Consider the following 23,500-nt stretch of genomic DNA (forward strand, 5'->3'; position numbering starts at 1 on the left):
CTCATGTGTATTACAGTTCCCTTGTGACTTTTTTTTGGCGAAGTTTAGCCAATTAAAGTTTTGTTAAAGCCATGCAACGAGGAAACAGCTGCTCTCCTGATTAAAACCAAACTTTAGCGCTTGCATATTAATTTTTTTTTTGTCTGTTTTGTCTGTTTCCCCTGAAAATCACTATTTTTTGACTGTAGCCTTGATTCATACTATAATAGCTTCCCAATGACAAACCCAGTGCACTGTTGCTGGGTACAGAGGGCATTTGTTCTTGCCTGTCTGCTCATCTCTGAGTTACACAGTTTATAGAGCCTGACAACAACCTAACTCTGCAGGACTTCATTCGTTCTCCTTGTGTCTCTCTAAACAACATCTTTTCTACATCTGTTCTTCACTGCATTTTCTGCCTCCTTGCTCTGCTATTCTACAGCTTCTCCTCTCATTTCATCCACACATAAATCACTGCTGATAACTTATATTCATTCTTTAAATGATGCTCATTACATATTTTTTTTGTGTTTATACTCATTAACTTAGCATTTTAACTTGGAATTTCAGGCTTTTTAATGTTTTTCCTCCTCTTAAACATCTGTCACGTCTGTAACTCATCAGTGGGTCGCATTAGAAGTTCGTTTTGAACAAATTTTCACTTTTTTCTTAAATTTAAAATTACTATTGGATTTATCTATACAGATGAGCATTTTTTACAGTACTCATTAGTTCAGTTGCAAGTGCAGTTTGTAAACTTTGACACAGTGTTGTCTCAAATTAAATGATCTAAGTTGTGCACTTAATGTACATAGATGACACTGAGAATTGTGATTGTCTTGCTAGCTCTTGTAACTTGGTTGAAAATTTCTCAGGTCCCTCTCTTTCCTGCAGGCAAGAAGGGCAAGAGTTTTACTTACTTGTTTGACTGTACATCATCCAGGTACTTGTGAAGCACTTCTAACCATAGTTGATTGTTTGAATGAGTGTACAACACTGGTACATTGACATTTTACCACTAGGAGGTTTTGTAGTAAGCCAAAATGCATTATGACTAAAACTAACACTGCTGATGTGTTTGCCTTAAACAAATAATTCATATGTAAAGTGATACTATAGATCATCAAAACTGTTTCCTGTATGGACACCAAAGTTGATATTTGGACTTGTCCAAGAAAACAAGAAAAGAAAAAAAAAAAGTGAAAACAGCCACACAATCAGGTCAACATATCCTGAACTGTTTGGTCTCCGTATTGCTGCTTCTTATTTTATCCCAAAGGTCACCGTATTATACGCTGTTGTCATCATCTTGCGATCTCCCACTGCAGAGTCAAATATAGTTTGTGCACCTAATTTAGTTACATTTTTGTCAAACATAATATTACATGCCTGCCTATATTAAAGATCGTTTTACAATGTTTAAAATGTGTTGGTCAGAGTCTTCAATCAGCAGCTGTTCATTTCACTTGGGACTTCACTACAAAACATCCCAAAGTCTGTTTGTTTCTTTCTGCATGAACTCAAAGACCTACTGTTTAAATAATGAGTAAAAAGAAGTTCTCCTGTTATCAGCTAGACTGCTTTAGCATACTTAAAAAACACAATACCTGAACACCAGTGTGATAAAGACCGTTGGACATCTAGAATCCAAACGATTGTATCTTTACTTTTGAGACTGATAATGGGCTTCATTGTGTCCTAATCAATAACCCCATTATCAGTAATCCCAGATAGGCTGTGCCCAGGCTTTATCAACTTTTACTGTTCAAAGAATAACACATGAGAGTGACGTGGCGAGAAAGAGTAGCACTGTATAGAGGCAGCCTGGAGGATTATCCCCAAGCAAACGGTGGCAATATGGCTGAATAATGCAGCATAAAAAAAAAATGAATAATGCAGCATATGTTGTGAATGTCAGCCCGAGCTCTGTGTCTGTCTATCGTCTATCGCAGAGCTCACCTTTGAGCATAATTTAAGTTCGCACGTGCGTTTTCGGTGTTTTTTAGACCCTCCGTGATGAGAAAGTGTCCCACGAGAAGGACGTGAACAGTCTGCGAGCTCGATACGAAGAGGAGACCAGCCAAATGAAGGAGAGCCAAGCTCGAGCTCTGGAGGAAGTCGCCAAGAAGAACAGGGTGACCCTGGAGACCGCTCTCAACAACGCCGAGAAGGACAAGAACCGCCTCCTGGCTGTGAGTACACACACACACACACACACACACACACACACACACACACACACACACACACACACACACACACACACACACACAGGGACATGTTTTCATTGTTTTCAAGGACAGAAAGACATACAGGGCTGGCCTGGGCCCTTTATTGTAAATGTTCCAGTGTACACCTCTGATATGACGAAGGTTCTTCCAGACCAGAGCCTTATTATGAAGTGAAGCATCTGACACATGCAATCATAACAAAGGTCCCAACTACAAAGAAGAAACGACTACATTTAAAGCTGGTGTAGTTATTTAAAAAAAAATAGATAATCCAGCAGGTTGAAACCGAAGTAGTTGGAGAGGAAACTAGAATTCTGCAGTGCCTCTGGCCTCTGTTTTCAGGCTTTACTAAAATGTAGCCTGTGAGGAGGGACTTGAGCAAATTTCACACTAGCCTCGGTGCAGTAGTTTAAAGAAAATAGTGGGTTGAATGGGCTAAACCAGTGCATCTCAAGTTTTCTTCCTTTGTCTGTTAAAACAAGCCAAAAAACATAGAGTTAAAGGTACAGTTTGTGAAATCTCACCACTGCTGTAGATGTCAGTAGCTTGCTGATTGCCGTCCATTTCTGTTTTTTTACTCCTCTGAAATTTAAGTGCGTAATCCTAATTATGGCGGCTGTAGGTACAAACAACTCTGTCAGTCTGCTGTTTATGTCAGCTGGGTGTCCATGTGGAGCCTCTGGAGTCAGTGAAGCTTATTTCTCTCCAATACTGAGGTGAGTTGTTGAGGATGTACAGAACCTTTCTGTTGAGAAGTGCTGCTGTTAGCCGGCCTTAGTGTTGTTGTTGTTTGTGTGGGTCGCCTGTCTAATCTGCTGACTGTAGCTGGGACAATATCACGAACAAATAAGCATGTTTATGCATTTTTTGAGTGTTAAAGCCCAGTGTGTTTGAGTGTTTTTATGTCATGTCACTTTCTAAAAACACTTTTGTATACTGCAGCTTTAAAACATGGATGGATCAGATGGTGGGTTCACAGGGCACAATGAATGAAAATCAACAGGGGTTTATTTTGTGATTGCCGCATCTTGAGTAATCAGCGATTATTGCTCGAAGCCGAAGGAATGTGAACAGCTGTATGCTAATTGATCCTGCATCATCAGGCCCGGAGCTATTCTCAAGCCGTAAACATTCTGTTTTTCGAAGAATTTCTGATGGACACCAGATGTGACAGTAAATTAACTTTTGGTGCATAAGTATTTTTATTTGTTCTGATGCATTAGATTTTTTTTTTAACTTTATGCACTTTTGAGCTTTGGTAATATTTTAGTCACAAGACAATGTGCAGCTAAAAATATGTCAAAACATGGTCATCGCGTGGTGCCTTGCTATCGCCGATTTGTGTGCTCCACCATCCAGCACAGTCGCCATTACTGTGATGGGAAATCATAGTGACAGTGTCTACTGGTGCCTGCTGACAGTGACAGCAGTACAGGTAATTGGGTTAATAATGGAAGGTAGTGGGCCCGAGTTGCTGTTTGCGATGATTAGAAACTAGTGATTGGGCCCATAAACATATCAGGAAATGTTTAGTGAGGTCACAGGGAGAGTGAGCTGAGGGCCATTTCCCCAGTTTTTCTAGTGCAGTGGTTCCTGGCTGACCAATAAAAAGAATCACGGTTAAGGTGCTTTTGCATTAACTTAAATTTCAGGCCCAAAAGCTGTGTTCATCTTTTATAGTGTCTGTGATCTCAGCCCACTAATATTAGCTTGCTAACTAGTGTGAACTTGTTGCACGGTTTTGAGCTAATCAGCTGCATACTAGTCACTGGGAGGTTAAATACGTTTAACCAAAACCTTCTGTGGTGATTTTTTGGGGGGGGCTAGGCCATCAGACATCTTGGTGGCACGCACACCTAGGACAACTGTATAAAATGTATGGTAAAAGGGCCACTCTTCGTCCAGTAAAGGCTTGGGCAGCTTTATTACAAACTTTGCCATTACTGTTGAATTCCCTAGAACTGCACATGTTGAAAAGCTAGAGTTGTCAAATGTTGCATTCAATCAGAAATAAAGTGAAAGGAGATGGTGAACTGCTCAAGATGACAAGCAACTCGTTGGCTTCAGGTACTGACCTCATCTAATACAAAAATGTTTGGTAAGTAAGATGCTGGTGTCCTTTAATCTGCATGGTTAAAGGACACTGGTCTGACTGGTCAGACTGGTCAGATGATCTGAGAGATCATCTGACCAGTCACTCCTTGCTGTCCCCATGTCGAGACTGAAACACCGAGGGGACCGAGCTTTCGCTGTTGTGGCCCCCAAACTATGGAACAAACTGCCCCTCCATATCAGGCTGGCCCCAACACTTGAAATGTTTAAATCACTTTTAAAGACACACTTTTTTTCAAAGGCTTTCTAGGAGTATTATCAGAGTCAGTTTGTAGTCAGCTGTTGATCATTCTTAATCTTTCCACCTTGTTAATCTTATTCATTGTATATCTTATTGTTTATTCTACTCATGTTGTGATATTTAATATATACACTGATTTATTTTTATCTTTTTCAATTATATATTTATTTTGTTTATTGATTTCATTGTATGCTTAAAGTATGGTTTTTAACTGCTATCTCTGTTTTATTATTGGAAAGCACTTTGGTCAACTTTGTTGTTTTTAAAAGTGCTATATAAATAAAGTTGGATTGGATTGGATGGATGGATGGATTAGTCTTCAGGAAATAATTTTTAACAAACTAACTTGACCAACTTGATTTAGCATGTATTTTTTAAGGAAAGTTTCACTTGCACATAGCTGTAGGCTGAAACAGCATCAGCGGAGCAGTGGTGTTGACGAGAGAGATGACCCGGGACTGATCCATTGATCTTGTAGTAGACACGCTTCTCTAACCTTTGACTGCAGCAGTCTGATACGATCTGACATCTTACAGAGTAACTTCATTATTTATTTAGACTGTTGTCCAATATTCACTCTCTTGTTTGTGGTCTGCTAACTGCAGAAGGAAATATTTTTCTCTCGCTCCTAAATGACCCTCTGTGTTTATCAGTAATTTCCTCTCTACCATTTGCTACACAGCAGGTAGAGTATTGTAGGTTATCAAAGGAGCTTGCAAATAAAGCGTCTGGACTTCTTTAAGTTGCTTGAAGACGTTTCACCTCTCATCCGAGAAGCTTCTTCAGTTCTAAGGTCAAATGGTGGAGAGTCCCAGATATAAACCTAGTGGGAGTTTCCCCCCACAGAGGGACAAAAGGACCCCCTGATGATCCTCTAATCGCCTGAGCCAAGGTGTGAAACTGGGTGTGGGTCCCAATCAGCCAGAGTTTCGGGTGTGTTCATTGTGAAACCTGGCCCCACCTTATCATGCGAATTCCTGAGGTCAGATGGCCCAGGATGTGAGTGGGCGTTAAGGCGTCTGGGAAGGGATCTCAAAACTGGATTATAGATGGCAGAGAGTTGGTGTCGTAAACCCCCGCCTCTGTTCAAAGATGGTCGCTCACAGTGGACATAGATGGCTTCTTTCACTCCTCTTTCAAACCATCTGTCCTCTCTGTCCAAAATGTGAACATTGGCATCCTCGAAAGAGTGTCCTTTATCCTTAAGATGCAGATGGACTGCTGAGTCTTGTCCTGTGGAGGTGGCTCTTCTGTTTTGTGCCATGCGCTTGTGAAGTGGCTGTTTGGTCTCTCCAATGTAGAGGTCTGAGCATTCCTCGCTGCACTGTACAGCATACACCACATTGTTAAGTTTGTGTTTTGGCGTTTTGTCTTTCGGGTGAACCAGTTTCTGTCTGAGCGTGTTGCTGGGTCTGAAATACACTGGGATGTCATGCTTGGAGAAAACTCTCCTGAGTTTCTCTGATACGCCGGCTACATAGGGGATGACAATGTTGTTGCGTCTGTCCTCCCTCCTCCCTTTGCAAGCTCCTTTGACTACGATGACCTGGATGACTGAGAACCTTCACAGACATATTGTAGGTTATATAGAGTATGTGATGGAAAATTTGCTGTCTGGAGAGCTAAACTTTGAGATTAAATTTACTTTCAAACTAGCTGAAGTACGTGTAGTTTTATGTAGTTTATAACACATAAAACAGTGATATCACAATTCACCATGGCAACTCAAATGACTGAGGAATATGAACACAAGTCAATGCTGATTTTTTAAATAAGGAGGAAAGAGAACAGTCATTAATAATCAGCTTGTGTCACCCTGTTGTCATCATGTACAGAATAAAAGTTTGACATAAAATATATCATACTTATGTATGATATACTTTCTGTCGTCAAGTTTTTATATTTCATTTTGAAATCTAATTATTCAGCGGTAACCTCCATCCATCCATCCGCTCTCTTCCGCTTATCCCTGTCAGCGGTAACCTGACAGGGATAAAAATGTACACTAGATCACAAAACTGATGATAGAAATCTGATGAATTGGATCAGATTCGGTGTCCCGTTTGGACTTTAGCTATTATTAACCCAGGCAGCAACAGACTCCCTCAAGTCAGTGTTTTATTTCTACTTTATACTTTGTAGTATTTCTCTTGTTTCCATTGTTCTTGTGTATTTTTTTGTTTCCTTTTTGCTGCTCACCTGGATTGTTTGACGAACGTCCTCCCTGTTTGAAATTTGCTCTACCTCTAAGTCACAGTTATAAGTGGTGACATGTTGTTACAAAACTTTATCATAACCCGGGAGGCACCTACTGCAAATAACCGTGTAGTTAGAGTTGATATTATAAAACGATGAGCAGACAGATAATCAGGAACGACTCAGTCAAAATACAAGCTGTCGGCTCGCTCGGGTTCTTTGCACTAAGGATCTGCGGCCTGCCAAAGGATGTGGTCCTGTCAGATAATTCAGTCTGCTCATGTTGTATTCATTAGCGAACGAGTGGAATGACAGACAGCCCGCATTATGTTGCATATGTTTTTCTATACCACTGGCTACAGTTACAGTAGGTTGCAGTTGTGTGTGTGTGTGTGTGTGTGTGTGTGTGTGTGGTGGTGGTGGTGGTGGTGGTGGTGGTGGTGGGGGGGGGGGGGATTTATGTTGATTATTAACAATCTAGGTTGAAAATGAAAGTTTTTCCTATTCCCAATTATTAATATAGTCCTGTACTGTGAGCCATACTCATTTACCTCTCCACAAATGATCTTATGTAAGTTGTGTGTGTGGATTACTAACAAGTAACTTATCACAAGCCTGTTTCTGCAATCTGTACAAAAACTCTCCTTTATTCACTGCCGCAAGAGCTATAAAGAAGATACATGCTGTGTTTTCCTAGACACTTTGTAACATGTTTTTCACAAAGGTCTAAATACTGTTTCAATAGCTTTTTTCTGCTGATGCCAAAAATGTAAAGAAATGCTGAATACTGGCTTCGGTATTCAGTTAATTTCATATTGAATTTCAGGTGATGCCCCTCTTTGAAACGCTTCCTCTCAGGCGGTGGAAAAAGATCCGACTAACATTTTCAGTTTATTGTTGTCACAAGACTGTCAGTCTCGTGAATACAAAGAGCGCAGTTTTTCCTGTGTGTAAGAGGAAGAGCAGATGTGATTCTCTCAGAGAGGCTGAAGAACGTTTGAAATTGAAAATCTGTTAGAAAGATGATGATAGACAGAGCAGTGGGCTGTGATGTTTGGAGTTTTTTCCCTAATTTTGAAGTTTGTGCTTACTAAAGTCTGTGACTGTTCATGCATTGTTTACTGAAATGTTTCGTATTGTGTAGTACGCACGAATCAGTTTAGCAATCCGGGACTGATGAAGGTTTGATTAAAGTTTCTTTTGGATATTGAGATTGGTGAGTTAGGCTCTCACAACCTGATGGTTTTCACTTTTCATAGTGCTGAAAATCTTCACATTTTTCCCTATCGGATGACAGCACTGACGGGATCATTACACCTGAAATTACTCCTCATATAAAGGCAAGTAAACTAAGATTACAGTATTTAATCTGCAGAAAGTGATGGATATACTGTAGTCAGTGTTGGGTATTGGTCAGAGACTTGCAGACAGTGATCAACTAACGGGTCTTCACCCAAAGTGTGCTCAAGGTCACAGTTGTCATTTTACTGACAAGAACCTGTGAATTGTGATGGATTGCGAACCGGATGAGCCACATCATTGATATTCTGGCTCTGTAATGGAGTAATTCAGTAATTACATCATAGTTATTAATCAAACAATAAGCTACATAAGTTCCTCGATTTTCTGCGTGATTCGGGGGGGTAGGAAAAATGTTCCAGCATATTTTTTTATATGCGTTGCACAACAGCGGCTTTTCATGACAGTTCATGTGGAAGATGAGGCAAAAGTATTAGAGTGATTTATGACTGCTGAGGAGCGATGATTACATCTTCTTGCTAAAAAGAGCGAAGTAGAAAGTCACATTTGCAGACGTACAAAGAAGCAAACGTGAAACACTGGCAAACATGTAAAAGTGACAAGAAAGTAAAGAGAGCGCTGCGCTCATGCAAGAAACAACAACCCGCGACTGCAAGAATAACATCAAAGCTCTGTGCGGACCTGTAAAACGGTATATAATGGTCACACAGAGTTAGCAGTGAGAGGTACCCAGACCCCGAGTGATGCAGCCAAGCAGCTGATTCGGCTTCATTTCTGACTTGCACTGTTGTAATAATAAAGGCAGAGATGAGCAGTGATGTTATATCCTGCATGCTCTCAGAGAAGAATCACTGTAACCACATTGTTCTGTGCTCTTCTACCAACTTTGCCCTAAGCTTTGTGTTATTGCTTATTAATACTTAAACAGTCTACTAAAAGGATTTGTGCAAATTACATAGGTGTTACAAGTTAATAATAGAATAATAGAATGTTAAAATCTAAGTTTGGGAACCATCAGTCACATGGAATAGACTGTAAAATCTAAACAGATGAATAGAGATAAATGTATTTTCTTATGAATGTACAAAAATTGAAATGTTGAGGTGAAGCAGAAGAACCGTTTAAATTAGAAAGTTGAGTACTAGCAAGTCAAGTGTTGTCAAGTATAGTACTTGATTACTGTACTGAGTTACTTTCCACCTCTGCCTGAGTGTACCTGGTAATGGTAGGGCTTCGAGTCTTTTTAACTTCAGTGTCAATGTGAAAGACAGTCATTGCTAAAACACAAACCAGCATGCAAACAAAAAGCAAGTCCTCTAACAAGAGAAAAATGTATCACAGGGTGATACTACTGCGCACATGTTGTTACTCATATTCAAAGTAGTACACCAACTAGCACAGGCACGACATATGACATCAGTTGCATTTTCTTTTGTTGTCTATAGACTAAAATACATCAAATGATGCTATAACTGTGACTAAGAAGCTGGCAAAAATCAAAGGAGGAAATGCAACCTACTGATGTGGGTGCGCATTTATATTTATCACCTATAAATGTAATCTGGAACACCTCTGGGCTCTCCTAATCTGAGCTGGTAGGAATGTGAATAACCCGATGAAGGTTTTGTCAGTTTTATTATGTCACAAAGCAACCAGATCCAGAACAGGCATTTAAAATAGGTTCTCAATGAAAACAAAGTATAATAAGAAGTGGCAGCTGATGACAGCCACATGTGCAGACAGTTCATGCTGCCTGATGAGTCACACAGGTGACAAAGAGCGTCTTAAGCGTTAGGTGCTATTTCAGGGAGATGCTTAAACTAGTGCTCCTCGAGTTGTTGTAGTGTGTCTGCTACAGAAACAATAAGACATTAATTAGATTAACACATTGCATGCACATGTTAGAAAACATCAAGCTACATAGTAAAAAAAGGAACTTTTTAAGCTTTTGCTTCTTTAAAGGACAACGTTAATTGTTAGGGGGGTCGTCTTTCAAATAAATGAGGAAATAAGGCTTGTTAGAAGCTTTGAAAGTTTGACATTGAAAAGAGCGCAAGACCAATATATTTAAATTCACAGTCTTACCAGGACACGGATGACATTTACCGCGCATAAAACTCCAAGTGGAGGGTATAAAGTAAGTAAAGTGATCAAATTTAGGGCAAAATGATTTGATGTTGAAGGAGACAGATGTGAGCATTGGCTCAAGGATATGGCTGTGGTAACCAGTACAGTGTGTGTGTGTGTGTGTGTGTGTGTGTCTGTGCATATATGAGAGTTTCTAAAACTTCTAGCATCAATATTTTACTGCTACTTACTTAGAACAGCGTGTGGCCTCCCTAACAGAGCTTAAGCACATACATGCACAGTTCTTAGATGACGCTTTTACCCACTGCTTGTCTGCTGCATATTCTATGGTATATATTTTTACCCCATTACCTTTTTTTTTTTAACTCTTAAGAAGAACATGAGTTTCTTTTTGGAAAGCACTGAGTTTCTTATTTCCCTCTCGTCTGAAATGAATGCTGCAAAGTTCATTAGTAAATGTGCTTTAAAGAAAACTCCTGATTCAGATGTCACAGTTGGATATAAGGAATGTAGAGCAGTAGTTTAGGACCCAAGAGGCAAGACCTAGAGAGATCAAACAGAAAGTCAAGAAAATGTGAGAAACCAACAGAATCCAAAAATGTGTAGAAAAAAGGCCAAAAAATAAATGCAAAAAAGAACTTTCCCCAGAACTTTCTTAATTCTTCAGGGCACAGAATCAACAAGGTGCTGGAAACATTCCTCAGATCCTTTGGTCCATATTGACGTGGCAGCATCACACACTTCCTGCAGATTTGTCAGCCGCACACGGACGATGTCTTGTCTTCTACCAAAAGGAGCTCTGTTAAATTTCTATGTTTGGAGGTCATTTAAATCCAGTGAATTCATTGTCACATTCAAAAATCCAGTTTGAGATGACCTAAACTTTGTGACATGGTGTGTTATCCTGCTTGAAGTGGCCATCATAAGATGCGTACACTGTGGTCATAAGGGGTGTACGTGGTTAGCAGCAGTACTTGGGTTGGCTGTTTAAACAGTGCTCCTCTGATACTAAGGAGCCCAAAGTGTCTCAAGATAATATCCCACCCACTAATAGAGTTCGAGCACCAGCCTGAACCACTGGCACAAGGCAGGGTGGATCCATGCTTTCATGCTGTTCATGCCAAAGTACAAATGACACAATTAAGACATCAAGGCTCACCAGAAGGTTTCTGTTGTCCAGTTTTGATGAGCCCATGTTAAATGTGACCTCAGTTTCCTGTTTCTATCTGACAGCAGTGGCACCTTGTGGGGTCTTCTGCTGCTGTTGTTTGTCTTGTTCATTCTTCTGCATTCCTCACTTGTAAAAAGTGGTTATTTGGGTTGATTTTGACATCCTATCAGATCCACTTCCTCTTCCGATCTGTGGCATCAACAAGACATTTTCTCCCAGAGAACTACCGCTCACTGGATTTTTCCTCTTTTTCTGATCACGCTGTAAACTCTTTGGGAAAATTCCCAATGCTTCTGAAATACTCTGACCAGTCCAGCTGGACAACAATCATACTTGAATCACCATTCTTCATGATTCTGATCCTCAGTTTGAACTTCAGCAGGTTACTTCGACCATGCATACATGTCTAAAGTCACTGAGTTGCTGACATTTGATTGGCTGATTAGATATTTGCATTTACGAGCAGCTGAACGGGGACACCTAATGAAGTGACCCACAAATATAAGCTAGAGTGCAGCATAGAGGTATACATGGTCATTGTTGTAAAAGGTGCAATGAAAACAGTTGCTGAAGCATAAATAAATACAAGTTGATATTGGATAATTTCAGGAGATGATCATCGGTGGCATCCTTTTTTGTGCCTAGTATCGAAGAATACTGCACCAACAGAATAGCTTTGTATCTGATATGAAACAGTGAAATTGTCTCCTAGGATTACAAACTGGGCTTGGGACCAATTTAATGAGCCTATGGTTTGCTGTTCCAAATCGCAGCCTACCACTGATTTAACTGCAGCCGTGGCATGCAGTTCCACCAGCCCGAAATAGCCTTGTGATGATGCCTAATCTCAAGAGTCCTTCATTCCAGTCACACAGCCATGTGAAAGCAAGTGATCAAGTATTCTCTTGCATCAAAGTTGCATAATGAGGATGTTTTAAATGATATTCCACTGTAGACCTGATCAGATGGGAAAGCAGCGCTAAGAGAAGACTTATTATTTCTGTAGTTATAGATATGCATTCCATACGAAGACTTTCTCCTCCGTGGCTCTGTGGGATTTTCACGGCTTCCTATTCCCTCCCACTGCGTTCTCAACTGCACAGTAATTTGCCATTGTTCAGTCCTGTTCATGATTATGCTGTCAGCACTGTGTGCAGAATTGTTCAGATTTAAAGAGTGATGGGGAGGAGGAGGATGAGGAGGAGGGCGACCAGCAGCATTCATTCCCGTCTCACTCACTCACAATTTTACATCTTTTCTCCAAAAATGACAGAGCAGACAGATGAGAAGAAATGAATCTTCATCACCTAATTCTTTTGTCTGATCCAAGTTTCATCACTTCTAGTTAATCATTTTTTCTTTCGTCATCTTCATTCTTTCATCACTTTAAATTATAATGACAGTTGTCTGTGAGGAGGCTGCATTTTGAATTTAAATGGATCTATTCTGCCTTTGTCTCACGCTCTAAATGAAGCTACCTGGCATGACATTAATCCTTCTGTGTCATAATCACTGACTTTCTATACAAGATGGACAGTCACTGTGACATCACCCCTTTAGTTAGTTCTGTTCTGTTTTAACATCTTGAGTTGAGAATTTTGTCCATCTTAATTTAAATAAGGTGGAAGCCACAGTGTAAAACACAATGAGCATCATGTTGTATAACACACTGCTCCCCGGGCGCTAGATTGGTGGCTGCCCACTGCTTCACTGAGTGAATGGGTTAAATGGGATCAATAAAAGATACATTATTATTATTATAAAATAAGACTTGGTCATTAATTAGAGACCAAAAACATATCAATAAACTGTTTACTGAGATATTAAATGTGGTGAAAAGTAAGTTCATTTTTCCATGCATAGTCTGGCTTCTTTTTACATTTAAAGAAGTTGCAGGTCTTTGCTTCTTTTATGAGAGCTGGAAGCTCTGTCCATCTTTTATATACAGTCTATGGAGCCTATAGATATGTCTTTATTATTTCCTTCTCTCTTATTATTTCTTATTTCTTTGTTATTTTTTTTGCACCATTTGACTTTGTCTGTTTCAGCACCAAACAGTCTGCAATTCACACAATATTCTCTGATTTTTAAGGTTAAATAATAGTAAAAAAGTTGGACTTTAAAACAAATGTTTTTTTTATCTAGAAGATAGTTTTTGTTTTCTTTGAAGTATTGAAATATTTCAATGTTTTTTCTTAATACTTACTTGAGTATAGTGAGAATCCCCAAGGATTTTTAAAAGTTAGAGCTAAAGTGCCCCCCCAATTCTTAGGTTTCTTGTAAATTCAGCAAACTGAGGCTGGATCACAAACACGGTCAGAACGCATCTGGTCAAATACAATTTTACCTCCTCCTGTATATCCTTCTGTATTGGCGGCTGTTTCTGCAAATACAGGAAGTTTTCAGCCTTTGATGGAAGGCGAGATGTCCCTTTCCTTATTTCGACCAGGCCGGCTTGTCGACTCAGTCGGCCCTGCAGTGCAGGCTCTCACCGATTGTGTGCCCCCAGAGTCCCATAAATTGTAGAAACCTGCATATGCCCTGTGATAATGAGATGCTTTCTAGCAACCACACCAGCTCCCCTTTCTAACACTGGTGCACAGCACAAATGTACCACATCTTATGCCCAGACTGTGGCCTCTTCAGCCATCTGTAAGAACTCCCAGAAAGACTGTCGTACTTACCTTACTGTGATGGCTGATGAGTCATTGTGCCATATTCAGTTTAATGTTTTTGTTTTATGGTTTGCAGCTGAATAGTTGGTGAAGTCTCCTTTTAATGGCACAAAAAGGAGGGACCATAATTAATTGGCACTGAGTGAATGTAGGCTCACTTATTCCCCATTATTGTGAGTATAATTTTCTCAGTATACTGTCACTAAATGATTGTGTAACTGTTTGGTCACTGTTTGTTACTGTTTGTATTTACTGTGCAAGGAACGGGGCTTGCAGACTAGCTTTGGCTATAAATGCATCTCTTGGTTCATGTTGCATATTGTGTCCTATAATAATAAAAAATAAATAAACTACATATAAAATAAATACAGTTCTCATACTGCTACAGAGTTATTCTGTGTCCTGATTTTTGCCCTCATTTTTCTCTGCAGGGGTCTGGGGCAGAAGCAGGCTCCGGGCAGAAAATAGAAAGATGCAGCTCTAGTTTAGGGTTATGTTTTGAAGTCTTTTTGGTATATTTTCAGTTTTTTGCAGGATTCACAGCATCTGTCAGACTAATTTGAGCCTTTGTGCTGTGGGAAGCCAGTAGTGGAGCAATGTGTGATGTTTTAACTGGTTATGTTGGTGTAAAATATTACACATTGCAGAGGGTTTTTTTTTTTTACACATGCATTCTTGTGTCATTAAATATTCACTTTCTACGCAAGGTGAGCTAACAATTGTAACATTTGTCAGAATGACAACAGAGAAACTTTCCATGCTCTAAGCAGAGAGTGGAATGTAAGAAGTCATGAAGCATTACACATGAATTACTGTGATTTTTCACTCTTTCTTCCATTCAAATACATTTTTTAAAGTCCCATTCATTTTTATGGGACTCTGTCACACTTGTCAGAGTGTTTTTGCACGCCGTTACAAACTCCATCCTCCTGTGTAATGAATAACGGTGGCAAATTTTATTTGACATTATAGCAATTTCCCTGAGCTCTAATTGTCCTTGGAAAGTAGCAATCATCGCTCAGTATAACAGAAACCATTCCCCATTCATCAGAAGACATAATAAGCTTTATAGTGGTGACAATTGCAAGAGCGCTTTCTCTTCTGACTGCCAAGGACAATGAAAATGTTTGAAGTATATTTAGAAATTTGTACAGATGAATGCAGTGAATGTAATGTCAAACAAAGGAGAGAGAGGGAGGCAAGTTCTGGATCTGGATCTGGATCCTTCTTTAGTCACCAGTAAAATGTATCAACAAATGTTTGATGGAGTGACCTGAAATCTGGTTCAGATACACCTGTAGATGAATTGTAGTCACCTTATTAATGCCTCAGAGTTGTCTTTTTACAGCACTGCAGTAAATCCATAACTACAGTGTTGCTATATAAACTCCACTGTAGACATGTAGTTTCTTAGAAATGTAACTTTATGTCATGTCATGAACTGCAGGCAAAGGGAATCCAAACGTAGATATGTGGAGATAGGTTAAATCAAACAAAAGCAAGTTTTTATTTCAGCTGATGGAAAAGGTCTAAAAAAAAGTACATAGTATGGATGGATGGATGGATGGATGGATAGGTAGATTAAAAAAAAAACACAGGTTAAGATAATCAAATGCAGTGAGGCAGGAGGGGAAGTAAAATTAAACACAAGACACTAGAGACAAAAGACTATCAAAATAAAGCAGGAAGGGAAAATTGTTAAATGGTGAAATGCAGACACATAAAAGGTGGGTTGACACAAGAGAATAAGACAGGAAATACTGAGGGAACAAATTAAACTCTAAAACTAAAACTAAATTATAACAAGTACTACAGACTCCAAAATACTCAAGAAAAAATAAAAATCAGTTTAAAAAAAAATCTATAACATAACATAACTTTATCTAATATGTGCTTTAGCCACACCTTTTTTTTGTACTCAAAATACAAATGTATGTATTTAAAACACAACATTGATGTTTGTTATGAAGTATTAAAATTTTTTTATCAGTACTGGTGTAGTGCAACACCGCTGTATGCACTGTTTTAATAATCTGTGTATAGGCTCCATTTTTTCTCTCCCTCCCACATCAGCTTGCTGGCAAACAATGACACGTCAAGTCTACAGCATCTCTACATCGGCTAACATTCATTTAGTAAACATGAACTCACAGTAATGTTCCCATTAGCATCACTTTGTCTGATGTTAAAGATTATGTCTGCTAAACCTTTGGTATAAAACTTTGGTATAATAGCACAGTTTTGGTGAAACTCTTAAATGAAAGAGCGACTGCCTTGGCTTTTAGATTGTTTTAGATGTGGTTTGCAAAACTGACTTTCAGTTAGGAAATTCTAACAAAAACCTTTGCAAAGGTTTTCTCTAACCTCTTCCACCCTGGTACATTCACTGAAGAGGCCACTCAGGACTATTACGACTGAAATAATTGCTGTAACTTTTTGCGCTTCAATGCAGTTTGAAACTTTTTGAGTTTTAGGTGGGAGTATGTAGAACATGTGCAGTAACATCAATGTTTCCTGGCTCATTATAAAGCTGTTTTTTTATTAGCCTGATGTAAAATTGTAAGTATTTGCTGGTGTTTTTCATTTCTTATAATGGACTGGTGGCACAGTTATGCCGATTTTGTTGTATTTCAAATTCCTCTCAAGTGTCTCCTATTCACTGAGCCCAAGGTTGTTCATGTTGGCCTTCGGTTTTGCAGCTTTTGCTATATTTTAGATTAATTGGTACTCAGTAGGTTAGTGGAAAAATGACTTGCTGTTTGATCGTGACCGTTTTTAACAAGATTTCATCTGAATTATGAATCATTTCTGCCCTGACTCGTCTCTCAGATATTGCATTACCTGTATGACTCAAAATCTTTACAGACGCTAAATACCGTGAATACTGATTAAATTTAACTTCGACCTTCAACTAAATCATGCACGACTCGTACTGTTTCCCCTTTATGTGAGTCACTTATCTGAGGGAAACAGATAAGGGTTCAAGGAATCTTCAGGCGCAAAAACTTTTCATCCAAGGTCTTGAGCTCACTTTGGCTTTCTAAGTTTCCCTGTTGTTTTTGACAGTGTTGTGTTATTGATCGTTCTCCACAGGAGCTGGAGCAGCAGTTTGAGAGGGAGCGTCAGTCACTGGAGGAGCAGAAGACGCTGCTCAGGCAGCAGCTGGATGAGCTGAGGGAGGAGCTGACGTCCAAACTCAATGCAGCCACTGAGGAGGTACGACACATTGACTTTGTAAAACTTCTGTTCAAGTGTGCAAACAATATATTGTGTAAATACGCTGCTCAAAAAGGTTAAAGGAACACTTTGAAAACAGATCAGAAGCATCTCAATGGAAAGAAGAAAAACTGAAAGGTTTAAATTTTATTCTTGACCTTTTAAATCAGTTTAGTGCCCGTTCTTGAGATCAGATGAAGCGATGTCCTTGAGCACATGGAGTTTCTTTAAGTATGTGCACACTTTGGTAAAAGTTTAGATTTTTTTTTTAAATACACACATATACTATTACAATTGTTTTAACTTCCGGTCAGTTTTCTCACCACAGAAAGTTTAAGAAACCTACATCTGAATCTTGAGCTTTTCAAAAAATGTGTTCCCAGAGTGTTAAAAACTGCTTGCTGTTTTTAAGCTGAAATAAAAACACATTTCAGTCATGTTAGCCCCTGAAAAATGAGCTGAGGATCGCTTCTAAGAATCACAGCTTCCGTCGCTCTTAAAGGACACAGAAAAATTAAGTGTGTGAAAAAATAGAGCTTGTAAACTCAAACTGAGCCCAGGAGAGGAGGTAACTGGGTTCGAGATTTCTTTTTATAAAACTTTAAACCCAAAGCTTCAGTTTTAATTCTTTTTGAACCTGACTGCACCTGAGCAGGTCAGATCAGCTCTGCTGCAAAACAACAAGACTTTAGTACTTGTGTAGTAAAGTAGCTGAACAAGAAAGAATAAAGATGAGAGTTTAGCTCAAATGATTATGAATGAATTAAATTGATTGCATACTAAAACACTGAATCAGTAAATGGTTTTCAGTTTCAAGGTTTCCTCAGTATAAATCTGCTGCCACTATTTGTTGTTGTTTTTTGGGGTACTTTATGCAAACATTTTTAGCCACTACTTCAGACATTTGGGGAAATTAATATGTGATGCATTGCAAAACTATTTTGCTATGTTAGCAAAAAAAATATATGGGCTTGGCTCATTTAAAAATCTGAAATGGAAACAGTCATTGAATGTATTTTTGATGGAAATTCCACCTCGCTGAGCCTAAAATGCTGATGTAGTTTCAAGGTTGGTGCCACACTGAGCTACAGCCTGAAGTGTAACAGAGAGGCGGGTGTGGACAGAGTCTATTCTCTCTGCCTCACTCTGTCTGTCTGTCCTCCCTGCAGGTGTCTCGGCTGCAGCAAGAAGTACAGCAGGGGGAGAGTGATATTAAAACAGCTGAGGGGCAGATCTCCACACTGAAGGAGGCGCAGGACAAGCTGCTGGAGGAGCTGGATGCTACACGGGCCCGACTGAGAGAGACCAGCAACCTGCTGACTGCACTGCAGGTCAGGCAAACAAAGCACACGTCAGCCTGGGCACTGAACTTTACAACAGCATACTTAACCTCAAACATCTTGATGCATGGTCAAACATCCAGGTGAGGAAATCCCAAAAGCTTGATTCTGTTTATCTGGACGTAGTGTTTTCAGTGGGAGAAACATTTCATCACTCATCCGAGTGACTTCTTCAGCCTCAACCAACTGCAGGTTTCCCCAACCTTATAAACAACTGCTGCCTAAGCGAAAACCCTTAGTGTTCCCTTATTTGTCAGGAGTATCGGAACAGTTGTGACGCGTTTTCTCTCAACACTGCATCTCTATGGCTTTCAAACCCCCAAACACGCTTGCACCACTAATTGGCCCATCCTGAGGATCGGGTCTCCCAGCACAAACAGAGTAATGTAGTGTACGCTGTTAAGATTTCCATGATTTATACATCGGGGAAACCAAAGAACCTCTGGCAAAGCGGATGGCACAACACAGAAGAGCTAACTCGCACCTAGTTACACCTACAGGCTTTCACTCTACACTCTTTCAATGATGAGGATGCACACATCCTGGACAGGGAGGAATGCTGGTTTGAGCGGAGAGTCAAAGAGGCAATTTATGTGAAAAGGGAAAGAACATCTCTGATTTGAGGAGGGGGCCTAAGGGTACATCTTTCACCATCTTAAAATGCTGTGATTGCAGCCATTCCCCAACTCTCTGTGAGTGGTATTCATCGCCACTGATCAGTGGTCATTGGTCAGTGGTTGTTGATCAGTAGCTGTTGATCAATGGTCATGACAATTTGTATATTAATTTGTATGTTAATTTGTATATTATATTCATTCTGTGGTGCTAGTTTCAGTCATTATGCTAATGTACTGTTTATAAGGTTGGGGAAACCTGCAGTTAGCTGAGACTGAAGAAGTCACTTGGATGGAAACGCTACGTCCAGATGAACAGAATCAACTTCCTGGGATGAACCTCGAACCTTAACTTATCTGTGAAGCAACAGTTCACTCTAAAATCAAATAAACATTTTTTGTTTTTTTCTGTGCTGCTATTTACCCATAACGATTGTCCTTCTCCTAAACATTATGTAACCAGATAGCATTTTCTTTTCTTTGTACTCATCAAAGTGCTAAAATAATATATTTGAAACACTGCAACAATGTCTCTTTTTAAAAATTAGTGTCCTGGTTTAAAAAAAGAAAATCGTAAATTTTGTTGTAGCAGTTTCTCCTTTTCTATTTTTAGCATGGCTTCTGTGTCCCTGCTGTGTTAGGATGTTAGGATTGACATTGCCAGAAGCCAACATGTTGTGCTGTCTGTTAGCAGTGTCACACTACATAGCTTTATTTTTTTGTCCTGCAAAAAATCCACCTACGAAGCTGGATTCTCTCCTTAAAAAAGGAAAAACCTGATTGAAAACTGGGCCTAATATCCCACAATGCTTTGTGAAAGGCTGTCTATAACTGATTGTCACTTTTAAGGCATCCCATACTGGCCTTCCTTGTGTTGTGGAAAAGCCTGAGAGATGAATGAGAAGAAGGAGAGCAGTTCACAAAATTAACATCTACAAAGCATAAATCATATTTTCATTTAGCCTATTACCTCACATTATCCTTTACATAGAGTATGGAGGATCCAGTGCAGGAAACATCTGACTCAGCTTGTTTTTGGGCATGCAGATTGACCACTGACACCATCATTGAGATTAAAGTTAATTTAGATAAATTTCATAACTTTGCTTTCACTAAGGTGCACACTGGGGCACCTGAAAATTTGTAGCTTACTTACACCCTGTAATTAAGAACATACATTCCGTTCTGCCTTGTCAGACACAGTTGGTCCCCATAAACCTTAGTTTGCTAAGAAAAACCAAACATCACAGTTCTACACAAAGGTTACAGCACAGTCAACTCACGACAACCTGTTTAACGAGCAGGTAGTGCAGAGAAATTCAATAAGACCAAATGTATGCTGATGTAAAAGCAAAGAAGTAACTTTATAACATTTTTCAGAATTTTGCACAGGCTGTTTAACGGGCCTGAACATGAGAGCGCAATATATGTGTAGAAAGTTCCTTAAAGACAGAAAAGACAAAATAGTAATGATGCAAATCATAGTCTTTGAAAACAGAAAGTGTCTAATGGTGAATACACGGGTCTCTCTCTCTGCACTCAGTAAAGGCGTAGGCTGCTCAGTCTCACACCACTGCTGAAATTATTCTGCCTTCAGCAACTTTTCCTTTTTGTTGCTTCCCTTGTTAGCTGGCTCTTTAGCTTGCAGGTGCTGTGAATGTGTGCATGACTGGCATTTAGACAGCATGCACGTCAGACCAAAACTTCAGCTAGGCAGGTCAAAACTTGTTGAGAATCTTAAGTGATGTGCACACCACAGAGTTTAAGTGTAACATATGATTTAGACTGCAATGGTGGACTGAAGCCAATGTGTCCTTCTCTCAGGGAGAGCTGGAGACCCAAAAACGTCAGCATGAAGCCAAACTCATCACCACCAAAGAAGAAGAAAAACATAAGATGGACAAGATGGCTCTGGAGCTGGAGCTCAAATGGACTGAAACACTCAGGTGTGTGTGTGTACCGGTTTAGATGTCTTTGTGGGGACCAAAAATTAGATGTCAATTAGATGTCCTCAGTAAGATAGAAAAACAGGAATGTGTGTATGTATTTTAAATGGAAAAGCAACAATAGCATCCTCCGTCTTCATCTTTTCTTTTAACAGAGTATGAAATTGAGAACAGATGGGTAATTTCTGTCTTTTTATTTACTTATTTTCATTTCCTGCTGTTAGTAGATTAAACACACACACAAATGCACGTAAACACACACACACACGGGTCCTGCTGCTTCCACCGTTGACTGTGACAGAGCATTAGTCTTGGTGGGCTCTGCAGCTTTTCAGCTCAATCCAGTGTTAAAGCCCCCAGTGTTAAAGTCTCTGTTAACGTCCATAGACCTTTGAAGAGTGATTATTCAAAATCCTCTCAGAGTAAAATTGACTGTTTTCAGGTGTGAACTGATGTACTTTTCACACAGCTACTAAATGACTCTGTTAGAGTTTTTGTCAGGATTCAACAGCATCTGATGAATTCTTCCTTTTGAGGCCAAAGTGAAAGTGCTGCGGTAATCGTAACATCTCATCTATACCTCTGTTTCTGTTTGTGGAGTTTTGCCTTGAAAGTTCATGCACACGCTTTCTTAAATCGATAATTAATTCCCTCCATTCATAAGTTCCACATCGACAGTTATTACGCAAAGGGTATTGTGTACTTTGTGACAAATAACTACAAGGGAAGGGCACAAGAAATAGTGGCAGGCCTGAAAAGCTTTCAACAGCATATGAACAGTATCTGAAAACACCTAAAGCAATAGAAAAAAAATCCAGCACTGACCTGAGACAGGAACTACTGTTCACTGAAGCTTTCTAAGAAATGGTTTAAGTACAAAGGTGACTCTCACGAAGAGGAAAAGGAGGAAAGGTGAGTTTTGCCAGATTACTCAAGAACTGGACTGAAAATAATTGGAAACATTTTAGGTTCAAATCTGCATCAGTACTTACTGATAAGGTCAGGGGAGAGTACAATAGTGAGTGTCTGTAAACATGTAAAGCCATGGTGGCTCTGTCATGGTTTGGTACTACTGCGTTAGAGAGCTTGTCCAATTTGATGGAATTATGAACACAGAAAAGTACAGTTAGATTGAGCGAGCACACAATATAACCTGGAAAGCATTTGACTGGCAACAGCTTCATCTATCAGCATGAAAATGATCCCAAACAAAAAGCATATCTGGGTAGAAAACACTATCAGCCTTGAACTACCTCCTCAGAGCCTGTACCTCATTATTAGTGAACAGAACAAGCATCCAAAGAAAAACTCTGAATGTCCTACAAGACGTCTGGAGAACTATTCCTTAAGACTGCTTAAAGAAATGACAACAAAAAACTTGCCTAAAAGAGTTCGGGCTTTAGGCATGCCTAATATTGACTTTCAGGCTTTTTAGAGTACAGATATATACTTTTACATATATATGAATATTTTGGAAAAAGGAAGTAGTCAGGAAATCCCATTAATTGCTGATATTTTAGTGTGAACCAGGTCAGTTCTCACTGAATCATAGATTGATTTTGCTTCCCTGAACTTCTCATGGCCTTTAGTTTAAGACTTCCCTGAATAGTCTTAAACTAAAGGCCAGAACAACGAGGATAAAGCATCTGTCAGAAGCTGGTCTAAAGTTTCAAGTGCCTAACATGCTTCTAAGATCTTATGTATAACCAGGACAACCTAGCACGGCCTCATCTGCGCTTTAGTCTGCTGATCCACCGAACCTCTTCTGCTCATTTGGTAATCCAGAGAGCTCGTTCCGTGATTACACTATCACAGACAAACCGCCTGTTTCCACAGTGAAAGGGGGATTAAAGCCAGCCTCCTTTATTCAGACGGCTCACTAACCACAGTGTACTCACCCCAACCAAATGAATAGATGTTCTCCAGGGAATAAAGAGCTCAGTGCATAGAGACAAAGGAAGGTGAATGGAAGCTAATGAAGAGGAGACTGAGAGGAGGAGAGCGACAAGTGCTCTGTATAAATATGCTGGTCTATATTTATTTATTTATTTTTAATCCTACAGTGCGTTCACCTTGTCTTTGAAGACTGAATGTCACCTAGTCTGCGGTTTATAAAGTATTTAAGTGAATTTGCTGCAGATAGTTTGTCAGCACAGCAGAGGGGAAATGAGAAGATGTACTTTGCATCAGGTCTGATCATTAATATCACAGCAGAGCTGCTATTACAGCATGTGACACAATCCCCCCTTTTTGTTTTTGTCATTTTTTTATTTAAACATCCTCCTCATTGGAAGCACCTTAAAATGTAATGCAGAAGGTGAAATTAGCCAACTGTTTGATATTTTTGTGAAGGAGGAATTCTCTCTGTTAAATAAATACTGTTATCAACCAGAAAAATCATACTTCTGGGGAGGTATAAAAAGAAAGAAAA

General features: G+C 39.5%; 1 protein-coding gene across 5 annotated transcripts in view; it reads left to right on the forward strand.

The window, feature by feature from the left end:
• The window catches only part of fam184ab (family with sequence similarity 184 member Ab), a 229,571-nt gene that overhangs the window by 125,372 nt on the left and 80,699 nt on the right, over positions 1-23,500 (forward strand). For all 5 annotated transcript variants that reach the window (XM_076874063.1, XM_076874062.1, XM_076874065.1 and 2 more), the window contains 4 exons: positions 1,986-2,171; positions 17,047-17,169; positions 18,339-18,500; positions 20,948-21,069. In XM_076874063.1, the coding sequence (XP_076730178.1) occupies positions 1,986-2,171; positions 17,047-17,169; positions 18,339-18,500; positions 20,948-21,069 (593 nt within the window). The remainder of the gene's footprint in view (positions 1-1,985; positions 2,172-17,046; positions 17,170-18,338; positions 18,501-20,947; positions 21,070-23,500) is intronic.

The sequence above is a fragment of the Maylandia zebra genome, linkage group LG15, assembly GCF_041146795.1.
Source record: "Maylandia zebra isolate NMK-2024a linkage group LG15, Mzebra_GT3a, whole genome shotgun sequence".
NCBI lineage: Eukaryota > Metazoa > Chordata > Actinopteri > Cichliformes > Cichlidae > Maylandia > Maylandia zebra.